At 40.5% G+C, this 20560-nt stretch overlaps 1 protein-coding gene across 1 annotated transcript in view; it reads right to left on the bottom strand.

Moving 5' to 3' along the window:
* The window catches only part of KIAA1598 (KIAA1598 ortholog), a gene marked incomplete at its 3' end in the record, with an annotated part of 46806 nt that extends 30908 nt beyond the window's left edge, over nt 1-15898 (bottom strand). Inside the window, exons 1-4 of the mRNA XM_008947978.1 lie at nt 15854-15898; nt 8663-8723; nt 4031-4125; nt 942-1110 (exon numbers count right to left, since the gene is read on the bottom strand). Of these exons, the coding sequence (XP_008946226.1) occupies nt 942-1110; nt 4031-4117 (256 nt within the window). The remainder of the gene's footprint in view (nt 1-941; nt 1111-4030; nt 4126-8662; nt 8724-15853) is intronic.
* Between the last annotated feature and the right edge of the window lie 4662 nt (nt 15899-20560).

Below are 20560 nucleotides of genomic sequence, written 5' to 3'. Positions count from 1 at the left end.
TTCCCTACATCTATAGAATGGAAAGATGTTTATTATAGAAGGGTACATCTTATTTCTTTTCATGTTTTTTTTTCATGGGTTAGAAATTTATTTTTTTTTAAGCATTTTATTTCTTTTTTCTCAGTGATACTTTGTACCACTTCACTGAGGCTGCTGCATTCAAACTATTACCAAGGTCAGGCTGGAAGTTCAGGACAGCTATACTTAGATATTATTTGCTATAGTAATTTATTATCAGAAAAAAAAAAACAAACAAACAAGCTTTTTTAAAAAGCATATACAACTTAATTTCCTTCTCTGACACCACAATGACTTCATCACAGACTTAGACAAGAAAGAAAGGCAGATTTTGGATTACAGACATACAAATTGCCTTTCAAAAAGGAAGCAGAAAATTTCTTCATAAATCACAGATCTCTCTTATCAATGCATTTCCATGTTCCCAAGCCTTGTTATTTCACCCAGCACAACAGTCCCTTTTTATGCTGCTTGTTTGGCAGTAGCTCTGGAATGAGAATGAAGTTTCTGCATACAAAGGTATACAATGGAAGTGGAAAGTCCTGTCTTACAAGCTTTGAAATTGTGACATTGCAGTTGAAACAATACCAAGGTGACCTCGTCCTTCTGTTTAATTTTTACTTTGTTAAGGATCTGAGGAAAAATTTCTGTTACTAACTCAGCAACATTGAGCTCTTAACTGTGTAGATCCCATTTTCCTACTGCATTGTAACTTACTTGCAGGCTGGATGTATATCCAGCATATACGTTACACGGTATCACTACAAGCCTACCATGTTCTCACAGTCTGTCCTGGAATCCTTTGATGACCACTTTCAGAAGTGTGTAATGGAGCCAGACAGACCTCTGGTCCAAACCAATACTGCCATTCTTCAGACAACTTTCGCCTTGTATGGTGGTGTAGGCTTAGCAACAACACTCACCTTTTATTTGCTGCTGACAGTGTACAGAATTGCATGATCCAGAGTTTGCTTCTGTATCTGTGGATGAATCGTCCTCATCTATGTTGATCTCTTCAGTGATAATTTCTGGGCCCAGCTTTGCCATATAAAGCATGCTAATTCTTTTCAAGGTCTTATTTTCTTTGTTCAGCTGAAAGATAAGAAGCATACACAGTAAGAATTGAGTTAGTCTGTCTTTAAGCTGCTGTGCATCAAAAAGGTCAACTGCTTTTTATTCCTCCTTTATTAGAAGATATATCAAAGAAGACAAAGCAACATTAGATTAAATGCTCCATTCAATATTAAAATGGCCTGAAGATGGAAAGCTTGTCCACTTTCTCCTCTGAGGAGGCTTGAATTCAACACGATGCTTCATCCATGCCCTTCCTTTCTCTCTGGTACTTCTGATTAATAAATGCCCTGTGTAGGTTCAAATAAAATCAACTATCAAGTTTAGTTAATGCTACACATTCTTTGTGATAGCTGCTTCAGCTCCTTACCCTGAAGCAGGCACCAGCATGAACGTGAGCCTCAACTGAATGAAGAAGAGCTTGTGTTCCTCGAAAGCTCACCTGGTTTTGCCAGCTATACGTACTGATCAATTAAGAGCTCTTAATTGCTCTATGCCTTTACTGGTCTTATGAACTACAAACACCCCAACTACTGTATTCCCACTTATGACAGAAGTACCTCAAATTTTTTTTTTACTTATTTTCAGTTCTCAAGAACTATTACTGTTGAGTCAACATATGTAAGATGAAAGCTGTATCGTAGACCAATTCTTTATGGGTCAAAGCACAAGTCAGAAACCACTCTGAGCTGGATGCTTAAATGTATGACTGGTTGGTGAATGATACAGAAGATGTTCTGTAAGGCATCTCCACCTTGATCAAGATGCCAAAAAAAAAAAAAAAAACAAACCAACAACCCAACAAAACCAACACAACAGAGATTGCTTCAAATCAGAGAATGGTAGGGGTTGGAAGGGACCCCTGTAGGTCATCTAGACCAACTCCCTGCCAAAGCAGGTTCATCTAGACAGGATTACGTCCAGGCAGGTTTTGAAAGTCTCCACAGAAGGAGACTTCACAACCTCTCTGGGCAGCCTGTTCCAGAGCTTTGTCACCCTCAAAGTAAAGAAGTTTTTTCTTATGTTTTGGTGGAGCTTCCTGTGTTCTTGTTTTTCCATGTTGCCCCTTGTCCTGTCACTGGGCATCACTGAAAAGAGGCTGGCCTCATTCTCTTGACACTCACCCTTTAGGTATTTCTCAGCATTGCTAAGATCTCTCTGCCTTCTCTTCCCCATGCTAAACAGAATCAGGTCTGTCAGCCTTCCCTCATAAAAGAGATGCTCCAGTCCTCCATTGGACTCTCTCCAGTAGCTCCTCGTGTCTCTTGAACTGGGGAGTCCAGAACTGGACACAACACTCCAGATGTGGCCTCACTAAGGCAGAGGATAGGGGGAGGAGGTTCTCCCTCAGCCTGTTGGTCACACTCTCTCAGTGCACCCCAGGATACCACTTGTGGTCTTGGCCACAAGAGCACACTGCTGGCTCATGGGCAACGTTTCCACCAGGACTGCCTGGCCCTGGTGACCTTGCCAGCAGGTCAAGCCCTAACCTGTATATGTGGTTCTTCCTCACCAGATGGAGGACTCTACACTTGCCCTGGTTGAACTCCATTAAGTTTCCATGTTTTACTCTCACCATTTCCTGTCCTGCATCTAGCTACTCCAGCAGCTCTGGCAAGCTCAGCAGTCTGAGGAGTATGCTGGGGTTACTGCCCACCCACCAGGCAAGCATTGCCTGCATTCATGTCTAAGAATGAGACAAGTTTCTACTAACGATGTACAACATGTCAAAGTGAGCATGCACTTCAGAAGTCCCAATATTTACCTCTCAAATACAATATACACTGTACAGTTATGCTTACCCTGAATTTTCACCTGAGCAATCACCTCTGGTGTCCCTTTTCCTCAGCCCCCAGCTGTGGGAGATTTACTCAAGAATTTTTTCATCACATTCCCAAAGAATGAAACTGAGCAAGTGGGAAGGGTGGTGTGAAGAACCTTCCATAGTTTAGTCAGCTCGCAACAGCAAAGAAATCAGCTTGGGCAAAGCAGCCCCATGGGGTAAAGCTTCTCTTTGAACTGCCCCGGTACGTGCATTACAGGAAAAGTGCAGCAAAGAAGAAAAGTTGCATAAATACATTCATTTTCTTCCTTATGTACTGATTGTCTATCTTATGAATTCTAATATAGTGTCATTATGCAAACAATTAAGTAAATACCTCCAGAAAGTACACTGCTAATGCATCTAAATTAAAGTGATTTCTTGCTGGTGTGATTTTTACCATATCTAAGGATGTACTTTGGGCAGGAGATGGGGAGGGGGGAAGGGGGGGAAGGCAGTCAGCATTGCTAATGAAATTTGGTTCAAAATTGCTGTAATCCATTTTCTGATGAAGTGGCTCAGATGCATTTTACACAACCAAAAATATATAAGAGAGATAAAAACATTCTTTAATAATAATGCACTTCTGATGAGATGGAATATAGAAAATTACACACTTGTTAAATTCATCAGACTAGACGCAATCAACAGAGCAGCGGAGGTCACCTTTCCCCTGCCCTCGCTCTGCTTTCACAAACAATCACCTGAAATGGAATGCAGTGGTTGACTTCTCCCATTTTATTTAGACACTGAAATGCTCATTATTGTTTTATATCTCACATAGGACAGTTTTAAAAAACTTGTTTTCCATTTAACCTACATGCATATAAAAACTGGGTATCAGGATGCTGCTCCATGACTTACTGTTCCAAAATAGAAACTAAATTAGAATGGGTAATTTTTTTTTTAATTTGAAGGCAGGAATTGTATTCTGCATCTCACATATGGCTTATAATTTCTGCCACTTCAAAATAATTTCACAGATCTGCAAATTATATGAAAAAAAACCTCCATATATATACATATATATATATATGGGACAAGCATACAAACTCAAGTTTTTAAAAAAAAAAGAGAGAAAGAAATCAGTTGAAACCAAACCACCGTAATTCTTCTCACCTTAGAAGCCAAAGCCTCAGCACTTTCACGGCACGTCTTCTCAATTTCAAGATGGTTCTGAATACAGTTCACTTCCTCAATAACCATGTGAGAAACTAGGGGAAGAGTTTAAAAATTAGTCAGTGCTTTCCTGCATTTGACACATGGATCCCATGATCAGAAATATTATCTCTCTTTCTGTTAACCTTCTATGTAAGTATTTCAAACACAGGGAAGTACGTACTTAGATACTATCTCCATGGACAGGAACCGTTTTGAACACTGAATATTTGGTTCATCGCATTAAGAAACTCTTTCAAGCCCTGTCCACAGCATTTGAGGGGAAACTGGAGAACTGAGCATAAACTGATGGAAGTAGGTGGCCAGCAGGAGCCTCCCTGACCACCATCACTCATCATCTCTATTTCATTGACACTTGAGGAATCAGAATGAGACCATTAGGATTGTTCCTCATGATTGGCATCATAATCCTCATGAAAACATGGTATGGATGCTGTTTTCAGAAGATTGGAACCTCAATATTTTTCAACAGCAAGATTAACTCAGGTGCATTACAAAGACTTTTACCTTCTGTTCTTCATGTTTACATGGTATTTTAAGTATCATCACACCTGATAAACACAGTGTACAAGAAGAGCTGCAGGGCGGACATATAGTACAGGCCTGGGGCAAGTTTACTAGGAAATGGAGAATGGAAGTAAGTGACTGAAGCCTCCACATTCACAGTGCCTCCTACAGGACATGCTCCAATGAAGCCAAATTATTACCACAGCACAGTTCCTTCATCTCATTCTGCCCCACCAGCTTCAAAGTTACCTGCAGCAGCTGGGATGCACCCTGATGTACACAGTCCTGATGGCAACTCAACACTGCTGGCACCACCTCATTTTTGACAATCCAAGTACTGTACTACTACATGATGGCTATAGTGTCTGAACTGTTTCTTACTTGAAGCCTCTCTATGCTTGAGCAAGCCCTAAGATAATCACCATGGTCTCACAATTTACCTTCGCAGTCCACAACAAAGATTCAGACACCAGCTTGCACACGCACACACACACACACCACCTTCCATGAGAGCTGGGCCAGCAGCAAGCTGTGTGAGTGCACCTGAAAGGCATGGCTGTGCCACTACCCCTGACGTCACAGCTGGAAGAGTGAGAGACATCTGTCCTTTGCACTTACAGGATCCCTGTTAGCAGAGCAGGTACACATCACTAGATTGAAGTTACGCCATATTCTCAGAGTAACCAAAAAGTTATGGAACAAGTCTCATTTTGTGACACACAATATCAACGAGAGTTGGTGGGAATTTAAAGGCACAGACACATTCTGGCTTGCAGCAGTACACAGGTACTTTACTACTAGAGTTGGAAGTCTTCTAAGTGACAAGCTTTAAGTTGCACAGAGGTTCTGGAGCAAAACATAAAAACTAACAATATTTTCCCATTTCTCAGACTAGCACCCTGCTCATTGATGCAGCTCCTCCTTGGCTCCTGGATGCTAGTTCTGCAAGGCATTTCATGACACAGATCTCTTCTCAGCTCACTGTCAGGATTTCAATGTGCAGAAAGGACTATTTGCAGGTGAACGATACCTTGGAGCAGGAACAAGGCTGGAAGGATATCGTGTAAATATGGAGGAAAGTATCTCCTTTCATTTTCAGGAAGATAAGCTTTAAAACCTAGTGATTTCCTACTGAGTAGAACATTTTGCTTGCCCTCTTCCAAGACTTTTGCCAAAAAGAGTTACTTTTACTAGAGGCCATCTTAATTACTACAAAACAGGACTTTAGGAGAGGAAAAAGTAGGGCATTTACAAGTGTTATTTATGCAGCTTTATAGACGTTTAGTCCATATTAACTAACTTTTTCATTAATAACATAGGAAATCAGCAATAAGTTGGCGTTTCCTGTCAAATCAGCAGCTCCATGCAAGAAACAAGTTCTACAAAACATAAGCAGATGAGACAAAAAAAAAAAATAAAAAAAAAATAAAAACACCACACCAAAACACACAAACCCACACAGGGCACAGTACTGGGAAATCGTGGTCCAAAAACTATATTCACATGAAGTCTTCTATCCACAGACTATGTTCACATGAAGTCTAACAGCAGAGCAAAACCACCTCTTTCTTTGGTTGTCTTTTTATTTCCTTTTTTTTCTGACGTTGAAGACACTATCTGCTCCAAGCGTGCTGAAACCAGCTTACTAGCTGCTCCATTTGATTTGAGAGAAGAAGAGCTTCAGGCAGTACATGTCCATATCTCTCCCAGTTTTACCCTCCTTAGGTCTGGGAATTTGGAGTAATGAAATGCTTTGGGCAGGAGGAGGGAGCAGTGGAGATACTGAGCTGCTGCCATTTTACAGGCAGGAATCTAATGGCCTCAAGCAAGGCTAAAGTTAGGAAACAAGGATTGGGCTCACATGGCAGAACTAGGGATTACTCTTGGTTCATTTAAACTTAATTAACCTGCAATTATGATTAACTCGGGGAAAAAAAAATCTTTCCAAATTAAATACAAAAATATATTATTTCCTAAGTCTGTCCAAAGTTCTTATTATGTCAGTATTAAAATTCATAAAGCAGCACTAAGTGGCCTGAAACATCTCTAACCTTGACAGTTTTTTTCAGGGGTAATAATAATCCACAGCAAATGCAGGCCAACCAAAAACCACTTAACTAATTAGTAGTTGCAGTCACCGAGAAAACATGAATCAACACTGTTATTACAAGTGGCACATTTGAGTGGCATCTAATTATGACTTGATGAGCACGATACTTGCATTATCAACATTACTACTGCATCCCATCAGGGACTAAAAGCCGCTGATGGCATTGACTGCGAGAAACTCCCCCTCAATGGCACTGCAGCACCCAACAATCTCCTTGGCAGGGGCACCCTCACTAAATGACATGTTAAGCGTAATTACTGGTAGACATTGTAAATAAACAGGATTGGAAGTGAAAATTGTACCAAGTGCATAAGACACAATCTGACACATTGGAAGTGGCAGCCTTAATTGAGAGTTTCTTTGACTGCTCAAGATCATTTCAACTGCATTTCTCGGAGGACAGTGATTATAACTGTGGAGACAGACGGCATAATGGTATCAGCACTGCTGACAGAGCAGTGAATTAAATTGTATCTGCTGTTGTGTGAAAGCCTTGATGAGAGGTACAGATCCTTAGTGGTCTTATCATTATAACACAATGGTCATGTTGTCATCAACCTTGCTGGCTCCAATTGAAAAGAAATGATTGTGTGTTGAAGCTTTCCCCCCCACCACCACCTTCTATCTCTTGTGCTCAATAGAACCAATTTTCAGAGAGCTATGAAATCACGCAATAGGGCCTAAAATGCAGCTGCTTGGCATACAAACGGGGCCCCATTAAACTGGAATCACACACAATATGTGTTTATGCCAGGAGAACAAATAGAAGCTGAGTACAGGCCAAGTTTATTCACAGACACAAAGCCAATGTAGCTCTTCATCAATATAATTGCCTTTTATATTGTCGTTTAAATAATGGGCTCTATTATTGCCTTAAAATCCTAATATTCCTGGCATTTTATCACTATGTTTACAAGGTATGTCCTTTAAAAATGTGAAAGGAAGATAAAAGAAACCTATAAAATTTTACAACATCAAATATTACTTCAAATTTTAAGTCTTAACTACTTGACATTTTCTGCCACACTCTGGTGTTCTTCATATCATAACAAAAACAAAACAGGCTGCATTTTTTTTCAAGAGGAATTGGACTTCTTAGAAAACATTCCTGCCTCACAGAACAGTGATCTAAGATCATTTAAAGCAGTAGGCGATTCCTGTTGATTTTAGATGATTTTCCCTAACTGTATCATAATAACAATTATAAAATAGAAGCAAGCAAACTTCTATTAACAGTAGACCATGTGATTTCCTTCTCCTGCATTAACTTCATCCACTTTTCTGATGCTTCGTTGTGCAGCTCACCGTACTGGCACAAACCAGACACAACAGACCACAATCCTATTGAAACTGTCTCTTCTAAGGAGCTATTCCACTAGGATACTTCCACTCCCATTAGATGTGCTTTGTTGCTTCCAGACACCATACAATTTCAATAGAACCATAACCATAAAAGTGTAAAACTGAATATTGACATTCTCACAGCACAGACAAGACTGAACTTGCTCTAAAAATTATCGAGAGACAACAGTACCTCCTAAAAAACTTTACTGGTATATCTATGCTTAAAGTAATTTTACTCCTTCTTCCTGAAAAATTACCATTATTATTGCCATTAATCTCAGCAATAGGGTCAAACCCCACTCAATCCAAGCATATATCATCCCAAAAGTCACTTGCAGGTTCCAGGTGAGACAGAGTTGCTTTTCTACCACTGTATTTTCACCCCTTTGCACCTTAAGAATGGCTACCTGTGTCAGAGCATACAAATGCTGTGAGAGTAGTTAGTCTGACCACGGCCAAAGTCTCGCCAGATTAGCTCCTCAGAACAAGGTTTTGAAGGAGAAACAGCGAGTGGACCTGACCCTCAGCATTCTTAACACTGCTGCAGAGTGCTCAGAGCAACCTTCCTAACTGTCCATACCCAAAAATTCCCGCTAACATTACCAACTTACTTTTCTGAAACTCTTCCAGTTTCTTGACAGCTTCATCTCGTTCTTGCTTGATTTTGTCACACTGTAGAAGAGAAAACTGAAATGAAACACTGATCCCAGTTATTTAATTAGTAGCCAGTCACAACATGCAAAATCAACAGAGATCAACTGCCGGCCCAATAACGTGCAGGAGCCTATCAAAGCACCACTTCTTTTTGCTCTCACTGATGTATGATCAATGAAACTTACACATAAAAAATTCATCAACCAAACTATTTCCAAACCAAACTGGCAAGTAGCACTTGATTTTAGGTTCTAATTCAGAGCTACTCTAAAAATATTTTAGAAGAGCCACATTACTTAAAACTGATATAAACAGTCATCCCAGTTCCACAGAACAGTAAAAGCAATATTTTTCATGACAAGAATATGCTTTGTCTAGTTTCTTTAACACAAATAGACTTGGAAAAGAGGCCTACATTCCTATACTTACCATGTGCAAGGAAAACCTCAAAGCCAACAAACAGCAACATGCTGCTCGGTTTCACAACACTGTGAGCAAAGCTTTGACACAGAAGAGGGGAAAACACTCATTTTTCATACTCAAGGATTTCCCATCACCCCAGTTTTATTAATTTGGAGGTGAATGCTAATACTACACAGGGCTGCAATCACTGATCTTATGATGGAAATGTTTCCTCAAAGAGAAAGAACAGAACAGATATTAAACAGACTTCTCAAAGAAAACCCCTTCTATAAGCAAAAGAAAGAACTTGAAGAAATGAGTAAACTTCACAAGAGACTCAGTCAGTGATTAACCACGCTGTGAAGAACACATGACTTGGGGGGAAGTATGACTGCCACACAACATGTCCTGCACACACGGCCTCCCAGACATCCTTCCTCACACACAGCTGTGTACGTCCACAGGAACAAATCAATGTGAGACCACGTCTGGACTTCTGGAAGAGATCTGCACGACTGAGCTCTTTACACTGTAACTGCAATTACAAGGAACAGAACTGGGAAAAAAAAAAACACTAAAATTATCTTGCTTGATTTTCAGTTTTTCCACATGAAAACCCACTTGGAGTTAGCTGGGAAAGTAGCCTGATGTTAAGTAACAAGAAGGGAGAGAGCCTGATTCAAATTCAAGAGAGCCCTTCTATCAGCTCCAAAGGGCCTCGGATGAAGCCCAAGGAAGGATCTACTCTTGGGCAAGGGGAGGATGGTGTCGCCTCAGGGGCAGCCTCCAGGCAGGTTTTGGAAGCTGCTGCTGGCTATCTGGGAGCAAGAAGTGCTGCTGTCAACAAGCAGTCTCTCTTCTCCTGGCACTGGGGTGATGAGGCAAGGGACAGCAGCTAAGGGCAACAGGTCAGTCACCGGTTGCTTCACAGGTCTGTGAAACAAGGCACAACTACAGCAGAAGCAAGAGGAGCTGAGCAACAGTGCCAGATGAGAACTCACCATTTCATCTGGCCCTGATAACAGAGAAGCCGTTTAAACATCTTGTATGGGAGAGGTGGGGAAGGGAAATCTGCATGAATCTTGCTGCTCACTGCCCTCCCTCTCGGTTTCCTCAGGAAAAATTCATCTTACCTTATTGGTAGAAGTGCAGTCTAATAGAAGGCAGTAAAAGACACAGAGAGAATTCCTGACTGTTCCTGCAGAGCACAGCTCCACTGCAAAACAGGGATCAGCGTGAGCTGCTGCCTCTTCATGTTACAAGAGAGACACTGTAACCACAGTGGCATACTTCACCCACAGATTTCTCCTGCACGCTGAAAGCTTTCAGCCCACTGCAGAGTCACCCAGCAAGCGCTTTGCATGCTCAGTTTAAAAATCAGGAAAATTAATGTTTTAAGGATATGATCTGTTGCCTGTGGAAAGTTAAGAAGACACTTCCCTGCTGATGGAAACCTTGGTGTTGAGGATGTGGTACACTGCCCCATCCCAATGATAAAAAAACCTCCAGCAATGCACTGTAAGGCGTGACAGCTTCCCTGTGGCAGCGACAGGGGCAGTTCAATGTCCTACCCCACCTCACCGTGAGTGCTGCTTGCAGAGAACGCTCCGTTTGGACCACAGCAAGCTGACTGCTCTCCTGACTGCCACGCACGTCCCTCTGCACAACCAGGCTCTGCAGGTCTGGGGCTCTGCAGAGCAGCTCCTGTTCTAGGTTGCAGCTTTCTGAGTATTTTCCTTTTGCTGCTACTGTGCTCCAGAATGAAAGAGCAGGAAGAAAAGGAGAGCAGGAGATTGCTGCCCTTGCTGAAATGATCAGTGGAAAGCACTTTGCCTTTTGCCTTGCAATCAGACCCTTGCAAGTCCTACCAATAAAAAACCTAGTTTATCACAAATGTAGCTAAGAATTAGACACGGTTGAGACTGTCTTTAACTGCTTGTACTGTTTCAAACTGGAAACTTACACAAACAAAATATTCATATAAAGCAATTAAGTTTCATAACAAAAAACACTGTCAGCCCTTAAAATAAATTGACCTTACCTTTAAAGCAGGCAAGTTTAAAAAAAAAATTAAAATTTAGAAGTGTTAGCTGCTCTCAAAAAGTTGCACAGAAGCCTTCAAAAATTCACATCTATGTCACTTTTCAAAAAAGCAATTTGAGGCATAGCCAGCAGTTCTTAGTTAATTGACAGGAATATCACTAATTCTAAATGTTAAAAGGCAAACGGTGTAACATTACTGTAAAGCCTACTGCTCACTTTTCACATCCAAGTGCATGCAGCTGTTGAGGAGAAACAGTTTTTGAATATTTGCTAAGTCTTCCTTGTCAGTAGCTCTATACTCAAGAGTACTGTCTAATGAAGAAAAAAAGTGGCTAACTCCTGGATTGTCAGTAATTTTTCTGGTTTTAACTTTATTTTGTTAAGAGTTCCAGCTTCTTCACAGAGGAAAACAAGCATCTACATCGTTTTATTTACTATATTTTCATCTAATATTTACAGCACCTTTATCCTGATAAGAAACCAAAAGTAACAGACAATATCCCCATTCCAGTCCTGAACCAGCTGTACCAGTCAACAGTAATTTCTTAGCAATAAAGATATTGCATCTGTATTTTTAGAAGCAAATTAACACACATCAAAGATTGGTGTTCAAACCACCTACTGCATACACAGGGAGGTGAAGGGCTGTTCAAGAACCTGGCCCATACTTGGAGCTAGCACAACAGCAGGAGTATCACAGCATCACGGGGACCTGACACTGCCTCAGGATGTGGGGAGTCAATGCACACAAGCTCCTGGAAGCCAGCTGATGCACACTCTCCACACACAAACTCCCACCAGCCTAATGACTCTTTGCCACTAATTCCAGGGAGGCCTGGGTTTCTTGTCTATTCACTTCTAACAGGCTTCTTTTTTGCCAACTATTTTGCACATAAGCTCCTACTGACCTCAGTAAAAGGCCTTCAAAGGGCAAAAAACAAGAGAGAGATTGTTCAATCCAGATATTAAGATGCAAGAAGCTCACGTAGTAGCCATATAGTCAATTAAGCCATTGCTAAGCAACACAAGATACATTCTTTCCCACTTACACACATTGTGAAATTTATGCAGATTTAATGCTTGTTTTAAAATTATGAGTTTGATAGGGTTATCCAAGCAGCCTATGACATTTGCTGTACTCACAGAAAGAATGAGCATGTCATCAAGGCAGAATCCCATCTCCACTCCCATTTGGTGACAAAACATATAATCCACTCTATACATGTGCTTTAGCAGAGCAAAGACTATGAATGATGTATCAGAGACACGATATTACACCTACTGTTTTGGAAAGCTGTCCTGCCTTTCCCCCTCCCCCCCACTGGCAGCATGACAAAACACTGTCAAAACCAGCGTTCAGAGTCATTTCTGTCTGATTAGCAAGTAGTCAAATATTTATTCATGATCTGACTCTGAATACGTCAGAACTGCATACCAGATTATCTGCACTGGTGTGCAACTGAGCTTTAGTTATCTGTGTTTTGGGGACTGGCATGTTTAGTTGGCTATTTCAATTAAAAGGATGAAGAAGTATTCTGCCAGTATTCATTTTTTGCTACCGTTTTTGAAAAACAACACCCACAACAATTTTGTCAGCCACTCCACCAGCCACCTCTAATGTGGCAGTTTAGAAAGGCAATGAGGAAGAGACATTGCTGATAAAAGATCTTGTATTTTGCTCCTGAATTCTCATGGTTATTAGCTCACTTCTAAGCAATGGTGCTTTGAACAAAGTAATTTACATAGAAGTCAATTTACTTTCTCACCTTAAGAAAAAAATATGGAACAGAGAGCATAAACTTTCAAAAATTAAAATTACATCTTATTCTAAATTAGCTGCCCATTATTACCAAGTTCCTCATTTCTAATATGAACTAGGATCACTTCTTCACAACACAGCTCATCTTTCAGAACCATACAAGTGCAGTGGTGACTTTGTATGTATGTGTTCTGGATATACTCAGTGGAATTTTTTTCTAACTCCTATGGGCTACTTTCCACAAATAGGCTGCAAGTCTTCTTCCAAAAGATCAGTTTGCTCTTTTCCTCCTATCAGTGCAATTATGTGACGATGATTGATATGGAGGAAGTCATTTGTTTACACTCATACTGACAGAGGCAGAAACTGGAACAGAAGTCCCTCCCAGTCTCCCAGACCCGCAGGCAGAGAGAGCCTGTGCTACACTTCCTTGATCCTGCAAAGCACAAACTAAGAAGTAAAGTTAGAGATACACTAACAAGCTTTCAGGATTACCCAGCCCTGCAGTAACACCAGGAATAGTTTCTTCCAGTATTGGCACTGTAAGCAAACATAACCATGAACTCTGTATCAGTAGATTTTTGATTTTTTTTTTTTTTTTTGAAGAAACACACTTCGGGCCTCACACTTAACCACTTGAGTCCAAGCACTAAAACAATTAAGCAGGACTGCTTAGACAAGCACATCAGTTTGCAGGATGGAGGTTCTTGGATGGAGAATACTTGCATAACAACTGAAAATCCTCCAAGCCTGAGCACGTGCTTAACTAATTTGCCGGACTGGGAATGTAATCCCCATGTGCTCAGGGTGGAGGATTTTCAGTTATTATGCAAGTATTCTGAAAAACATCATACCAGCCTTCAGAAGAAACACACAGGAGTGGCTAGAGAAATGCAGCTATGGGAAAGAAGTCTTGTAAAAGAGAGGAGCAAGGAAGAAAAAGGAGCAGAATTGAAGAAACAACCTCAGAACGTCTCAATTTTAGCAACAGAATTTTTCATTAGAATTGCCTTTGAAGAAAAAAAAAATTCTAAATAAAAACACAGCTCAAGAAAAATCTCCTCATGCCCCAGCCTCCAAACTAAACAAAGTTTTGTTGAAGAAACACCAAGACTAGCAGCACTGGGGGTCAGGGCAAAGCTGGGAACTCTGTTTTTCATGCAGTGGACAGTCCTAGTGTGGAACTCCTCACATGTGGTGGAAGCCAACAACCAGCATGGGCTTGGAGGTGATGGGACAGATTCAAGGAAGAGAGCTGTGAAGGGCAGAACACACTGAAACACACACAGTGGAGGAAGTCCCCAGGCTGCAAGTGGTTTGGAAAGTGTGGACTCCTACTCTGTGGAGGTGTTACACAGGCCCTTACTCTCCTCTGTTGCTGTCAGAGACAGGATACTGGGCTAGACAGACTCTTGGTCTAACTCAAGTTTCATTCTCCTTTCCTTCTGAGCAATAGGAAATGAACTGCCACAGTCTTCCAAAAAGCAGAAATTAAGGACAGATTTTGCAGACTATGAGAGGCTCAGGTGTGGGACAACAGAACAGGAATGCAGCAGCAAGATAGTGAAAAAGACAAGGAGGTCAGTGGGTAGGAGGGAGTGAGGCACGATATGCTGAGCTCAGTGGGAATACACATAATCATTGCTGAAGTGTGATGTTCAGGTAAGCTTTGAGCTTTCTTTAATAATGAGAAAATAGTTACAGACAACGTCTTCCCACTGCAGCCTGGCATTGCAACAACTGGACTAAAGGTGACCCTTCAGAAATAACTTCACAAAAAGCTAAATTAAGCTGACATGCCTTGGCAGCTAACCAGGGTTTGAAAACTACCATGTTTCTTGCATCTTCAGCTCACTAATCCTGCAGAAAGGACAATCCTGTGTTTACAACCCAGTGTAGCACTGACTCCTCTGCCTTTCTCACTATCTAGAACTGATAAGAGGCTTTTTGTGGCCACAGTTTCTTTTGGCAGATACCTGCTAAAAACCTTTTGCACATTGACAGGGATTTATGTGACACGACACAGCAATAAAATCTCTCTGAGTTCTCTGTTCCCCTTGGTTTCCTTGCAGAAAGCAGCTGTGTTGAATTCACAAGAGTCCTGGGTGGGAAGAGATAGCTTACCAAATGTGCTTAATTTTACCACTTGAAAGACATTTCATCATGATTACAATGAGCAATCTAGAAACAGTCACTATTTCTTACTCCAGTAGCTCTGAACATTAATAATAGAAGCCTGCAGTAATGCATGAAGTTCATACATGCAAAGCTTCTTTCAAAATTGGTCAGACACACACATTTCACAGAAGGATGTGTGATATGCTACAAACCCATTTTATGCTGCAGTTCAACTGTGCAAGTTGAGATAAGACGCTGAATCATAGAATCGTTACAGCTGGAAAAGATCTTTAAGACCAACAAGTCCAACCATTAACCTAACACTAGGCAGTCCACCACAAAACCTAAGCACCTCATCTATATGTCTTTTAAATACCTACAACTTGCTCTTCTGTTAAAAATTGGGTTTTTTATGGGGGGAGTGTGAGGGAAGGGGGAAGACTTTAAATACCTTCAGAAATCATACTCCTACATTCTGAATTTTTAGAAAGGTTGGGTGAGGAGAGTTGTTCTATTTTCTCTGCAGTAAGAAGTCTCACTGTGCAACTCAAGTTGTAATAAAAGAAGGTTTAGATCCAAGAGGAACAAGTTTTTCTAAGAATATCTGAACACTTGGGTTTTGGTCTATGCTTACATGGTACTTATAAGCAAATTTGCTACAGTAGCAACTTTTCTGGAGTTGGAAAGCTAGAATAGCTTCTGGGAGTTACAAGTAATACTTGTAAGTCATCAGCTGAGCTCACAAAATCAGACAACCCACCACAGTCAATTAGGTATTCTGATATTTAGCATTTTAGTATTAAAGAAATAATCAATAGATACAAACCTCTTCTTTCGTTTTCTTGTTTTCTGCTCGAAGTTCTTCATATTCGCCAATAGCTACACAAGGGAAAAAAAAAAAGGAAAAAGTTAATATTGCAACACCTCTTTTACCCAAATCAGCTCTCCATTTCATTAATTTTAATGCTCTTTAAAATGTCTACACAAACATCTTAAATAACATGGGTCATAAACTTCACTAACAGCCTATAGATGAATTGGATACCCTTCTAGCAGTGAAGTAATTGGAAAGCATCTGAAAAAGATGGTGGTTCCCAAAACAATCAATTTTTGATCAATGGAGAGTTAAACAATTTTATTGATTGAGTTCAAAAATTACAAGGTGAATGTACTGGCTTGCAGTCACCATCTTAAACCCACACTGGCTCAAGTTACAGATCAATGCTAGAAAGCATGGTTAATGCAATGCTGTTACACTTACATACCTCCAGAGTATTTATTTATTAACTTCTTCTTCCAACAAGAGTCCTATGAGAGATCTTTTTCTTTAAACTCCACAGTGGAGACAAAGGCTGTATGATTTACCCAGGATCACACAAGAACTCAGCTGCAGGGATCAGCAGAGAAGGGATCAGCAGAGAAGGGATCAGCAGAGAAGGGATCAGCAGAGAAGGGATCAACCTCCAGGATGCTGGAGGTCCATTGTTTCAAACCAGTACACAACACACAGAAACAATCAGCCACCAATTAAACTTCAGTTTACTGTGTATTTTTGTGTGCCCTTCCTCAACCTTTTATTTTACTAACTTAGTGATGTGCCATCGTTTTCACAACCGCCCAGTTCTATTCTTCCAGTGTGTCCCATGTGGGCTGTTTGGCCCTCAAGACCACAGAAATTTTATTGCCACTAGAAAGAAGCTGAACCCACCTCCAAACATTAGAGAAACACTCCTTGCTAGAAACAAACGCTGTTCAATCTTTCAAGATGCATACTGCAAGAATAAAATGAGAGGGCTGTTGACATCACTCTGCATCTTAGTCCAGTCCCTCCATATCTCCTCAAGTTTCTTCTTGTACCTAACAAGAAGCTCCACTAACATATAGGTTTTATTTCAAGCCAAATATAATTAAAGCTGGATAAAAGGTATGGACACATTTTATGTGTCATAAAATGACCAGAGGTCATTGAGTTTCATCTTAAACTTAACATGTCTTACTCTACATCTGAAGATGTGAACATGTAGAGTCTGGCTACCAGAAAGCCTTCTAACCCTTTCTAGTTTTGGATAGTTAAACTTCTTCAAACAAGGAGCTCTTACAAATAAAGTTACACTTTACACTGTTGTGACATCCCTTTTCTGCCCCCTCCCCAGGGTTTCAAAAGCCATTGAAATAAAACCAGTTTTATTCACTCCTGAAAGCTGGGTCCACAGCACTATTGTCCATCTTGCCTCCAGCATGCCCGTTACTCTCAGCAGCAGTACAGAAGTACCTCAGATGTACTCAAATTATCCTAGTTCCTCTTTTTTTGCCAGGATCACTTCACTTTAGAGATGCTGGACTGAGGTACATGAACTCTGGGATACAGGCAGCTGTATTAGCTCCTGGCCTAGTAACTCAGAACACAGGACTGCTTCCCTGGGTGCTCTGACCAGCAATGGGAAAATGGGAAGTCCCTGCTGGCAACACTATCTACAAAGGGAAACGGAGGAACACTTCAAATCTTAGCCAGGATCTCAGCTCTGCTGTGACCAGCAAGCACTGAAAAATTTCCAGGGCTCTCAAAGAAAAAAAAAGTTAAATAAAACCACTGAAAACAAAGTCACAGTCCACATGTAAACTCACAGGAAATCTGGTAATTTAAACAGATGGGAAAAGTCCTCATCCTTGCTCACCCAAGTAAAGAGGTGTATCTAAAGAGTGGAACAAGCAAAAGCAGCTTTCCTAAAAACGTGCCCTGCGTACCTGCACCAGTAAAACCAGTGTCTCCCACCCATCCCTTCACCTTGCTCCCCCTTCTCCTTACCTAACCTCAAGACCTTGACCCACCTCCCATATAGAAGAAGCAGGAACAAACAAAAAAAAAAAAAAAAAAAACAAAACCAAAAAGAGGTAGATGAGCAGGCAAGAAACCACACTACTGTGGTTGCTCTGAGGGCACCTAAAGTGAACCAACGTATATGCTAGGCAGGAACAGAAAGCTGAGCTTCCCCATCACTGCCCACTTCTAAGCCATTTCCCCTTAAGGAAAATGAGGGAAGAGACTTTTAGCATCCAGATACAAGAAAAGGAATGAAAACTGTTTCAACAGATACAATTTGAGCTTCTTCATACTTGAAAACTGCTAGCGTTTGCTCACCTTTAAGGCAAACTCATACTTGTTATTCAATATTTTTAGTATAAATGACTGAAAATGTAAATATAGATTTACCCCGCCCTTGACAGCTCTCCTCACATGCTCCCTGAACAGCAAACTCTGAATTATCAGCCCTTAAGGCATGGATAGAAGAACAAGTCACCAGAAAAGAAGAACAGGAATTTACACAACACTCCACAACCCAGAGTGAGGACTCACTGTGTGAGACCAGGAATCACGCTGCTTGTTTGGGGTAGCCCTTCCCTCTTTTAACAGGCCTGAAAACTGAAATAGTAACTTTTTAAAATGACTATGCACATTATCTGCAGTATATTAGATTCTCTGATGACAGACTTTTTTCTTTTTTTTTTGAACATTGTTGGGGGTTATTGGGATGTTTTTATACAAAGCTAGTCCTCAAAACTTCATTGTACATAAAACATCTTAAAAAAAAAGTCAAGAGTCTACGTAGCCTTCACTGAAGCACTAAGAGGCACAGAGGTGACAATGATCTCTTTGCTCTGAAACTACCCTAGAACAATTAATACCAGGACCAGCACTAGGCAATATTTTCCAAATCTCGTTAAGATCATTTAGCCTTAAAACCCTCTTCGGCAGATTAGGAGATATTATCACACATTTATTGATTGACAAGCAATAAAACCTGTTGTACAAAGACTTCCCTAAACCTTCTCTGAGAGACAGGACTATTTTTGCTTTTCAACCTGTGAAGGTGCTCACACAATAAACACAACACCAGCCCCTGAGGATCTCACAGCTTCTTACTTCTCTTTGACTCTTGCAGATAATGCTATATACAATTCACCTGGGAATAAAGATCTCTTTCCAGTAAATTAGTGGTGAATGAAACACAAGTGAAGATGCTTTCCTAAAGGTGCTACTGAAATTCCAGAGTTATAGAACATTTACTTAAAAGAAACAATATATTTGTTTATAATATGTAGCATATATTGATAGCAAGATGCCCATGTTGTACTCATCAGCTTTCAGCGAGTCCTGAAGAACTATAACAGACATGTCATCAGAGACTTCTTGAGATGTTGTCACTGTCTGACCCAAACTTAAGTTTAGCCTTAATAGAACTATTCCTGATATACAGCAGTATTATATAAACAATTTATCAGGATCCAAATCACATTTCTTTGCTTCAGGCTACATTCACACAGCCCGAGAGCAACATTACAACTTAATTTCAAGACTAAGAAAAGATTAAAAGCTGGAAAAAGGAGAAAAGAACATTTTGGGTCATAGTTCTAACCCACCCAAAACACATTTCCAGCCCATTTTGCTCTTATTGTAAACCAGTCAAGCCACAAAATAGCCAAGATGGGTGACCACAGCATGCTCCTTCATAACATGACCATGCCTGCTCACCAGCTACTCACTCCTCAGCTCAGATGACCAGAAGAGACTGTCCTGTCAGCATATCTGCACTTTATCTGTATTAAATTAAGGTGGTAGTTTCATATAGAGAAACTCCTTTAATTATATGTTAGTCCTTTGATTTTTAGCGTGAACCTTTGTCTGCTGAATCTGGATTTGCTAACAGAACATACGCATCATCTAAATTAGATGGTTTATATATTAGCTACTCACCATGGCTAAAAAGCACTTATTAGTAAAACAAGGTCATAAAAGTTACAGTATGCAATGTCTATAATTCACAGTGAACAACAGAAAGGACATCTTCATTTACACAAAGTGAGGTGGTGAGACTCTTCCTACTCTTTTTTATTAAAAAAATTCACCAACCTCTTTCCTAAAGCTGTGTATTAAAAAAATACAAGTTAAAAAAACAACCTTAAAAATGCTACTTGCATATACTTTAGCATTTATATTGTAAACCAGGGTGCCCTTCAAGCAGATTGAGAGCCCTTCCGTGCCAAACCAGTGAATAATGCCACTTCAGCATTTCCAACCTACTTATTTAACCAAAAAGTAAGTAAAGCTGTCAAAAAAAAAAAAAAAAACAAGTGTCATTCCACTGTTTAGTCTTCTAGACTACAGACTAGGCATGTTTGTGCTGGTACAGGCAAGAGCAAAGAGCTTACACTGCAGAAGTCACTTGCTCCAGCTGAAACAAGCTGTCCTAATGAAGTCATTTTTTGTTGGTAGAAGTAAACACACACCTGGCTTTTTGCAGGTTCAGAAAGATCACCAGAGAATTACCCCTGACAGCAACACTGCACCACAAGCTTTAATGGGACTGTTTCCACCACCCTCCTCATCCCAGCATACTTGAAATTGGAAGAGTCAGACCAAGCCTGTTGTACAACTGATGCCTCACAGAGCAATGGTCTCCCTACAAGCAGAGCACACACAAGACCTTTGAATTGCTGTCAAGAGTATAAACAGAATCATAGAATCATAGAATCC

This window comes from Merops nubicus, unplaced genomic scaffold (genome assembly GCF_000691845.1).
Source record: "Merops nubicus isolate BGI_N331 unplaced genomic scaffold, ASM69184v1 scaffold14710, whole genome shotgun sequence".
NCBI lineage: Eukaryota > Metazoa > Chordata > Aves > Coraciiformes > Meropidae > Merops > Merops nubicus.
The sequence above is the reverse complement of the archived record's forward strand: the minus strand, read 5'-3'. Positions and strand labels throughout refer to the sequence as shown.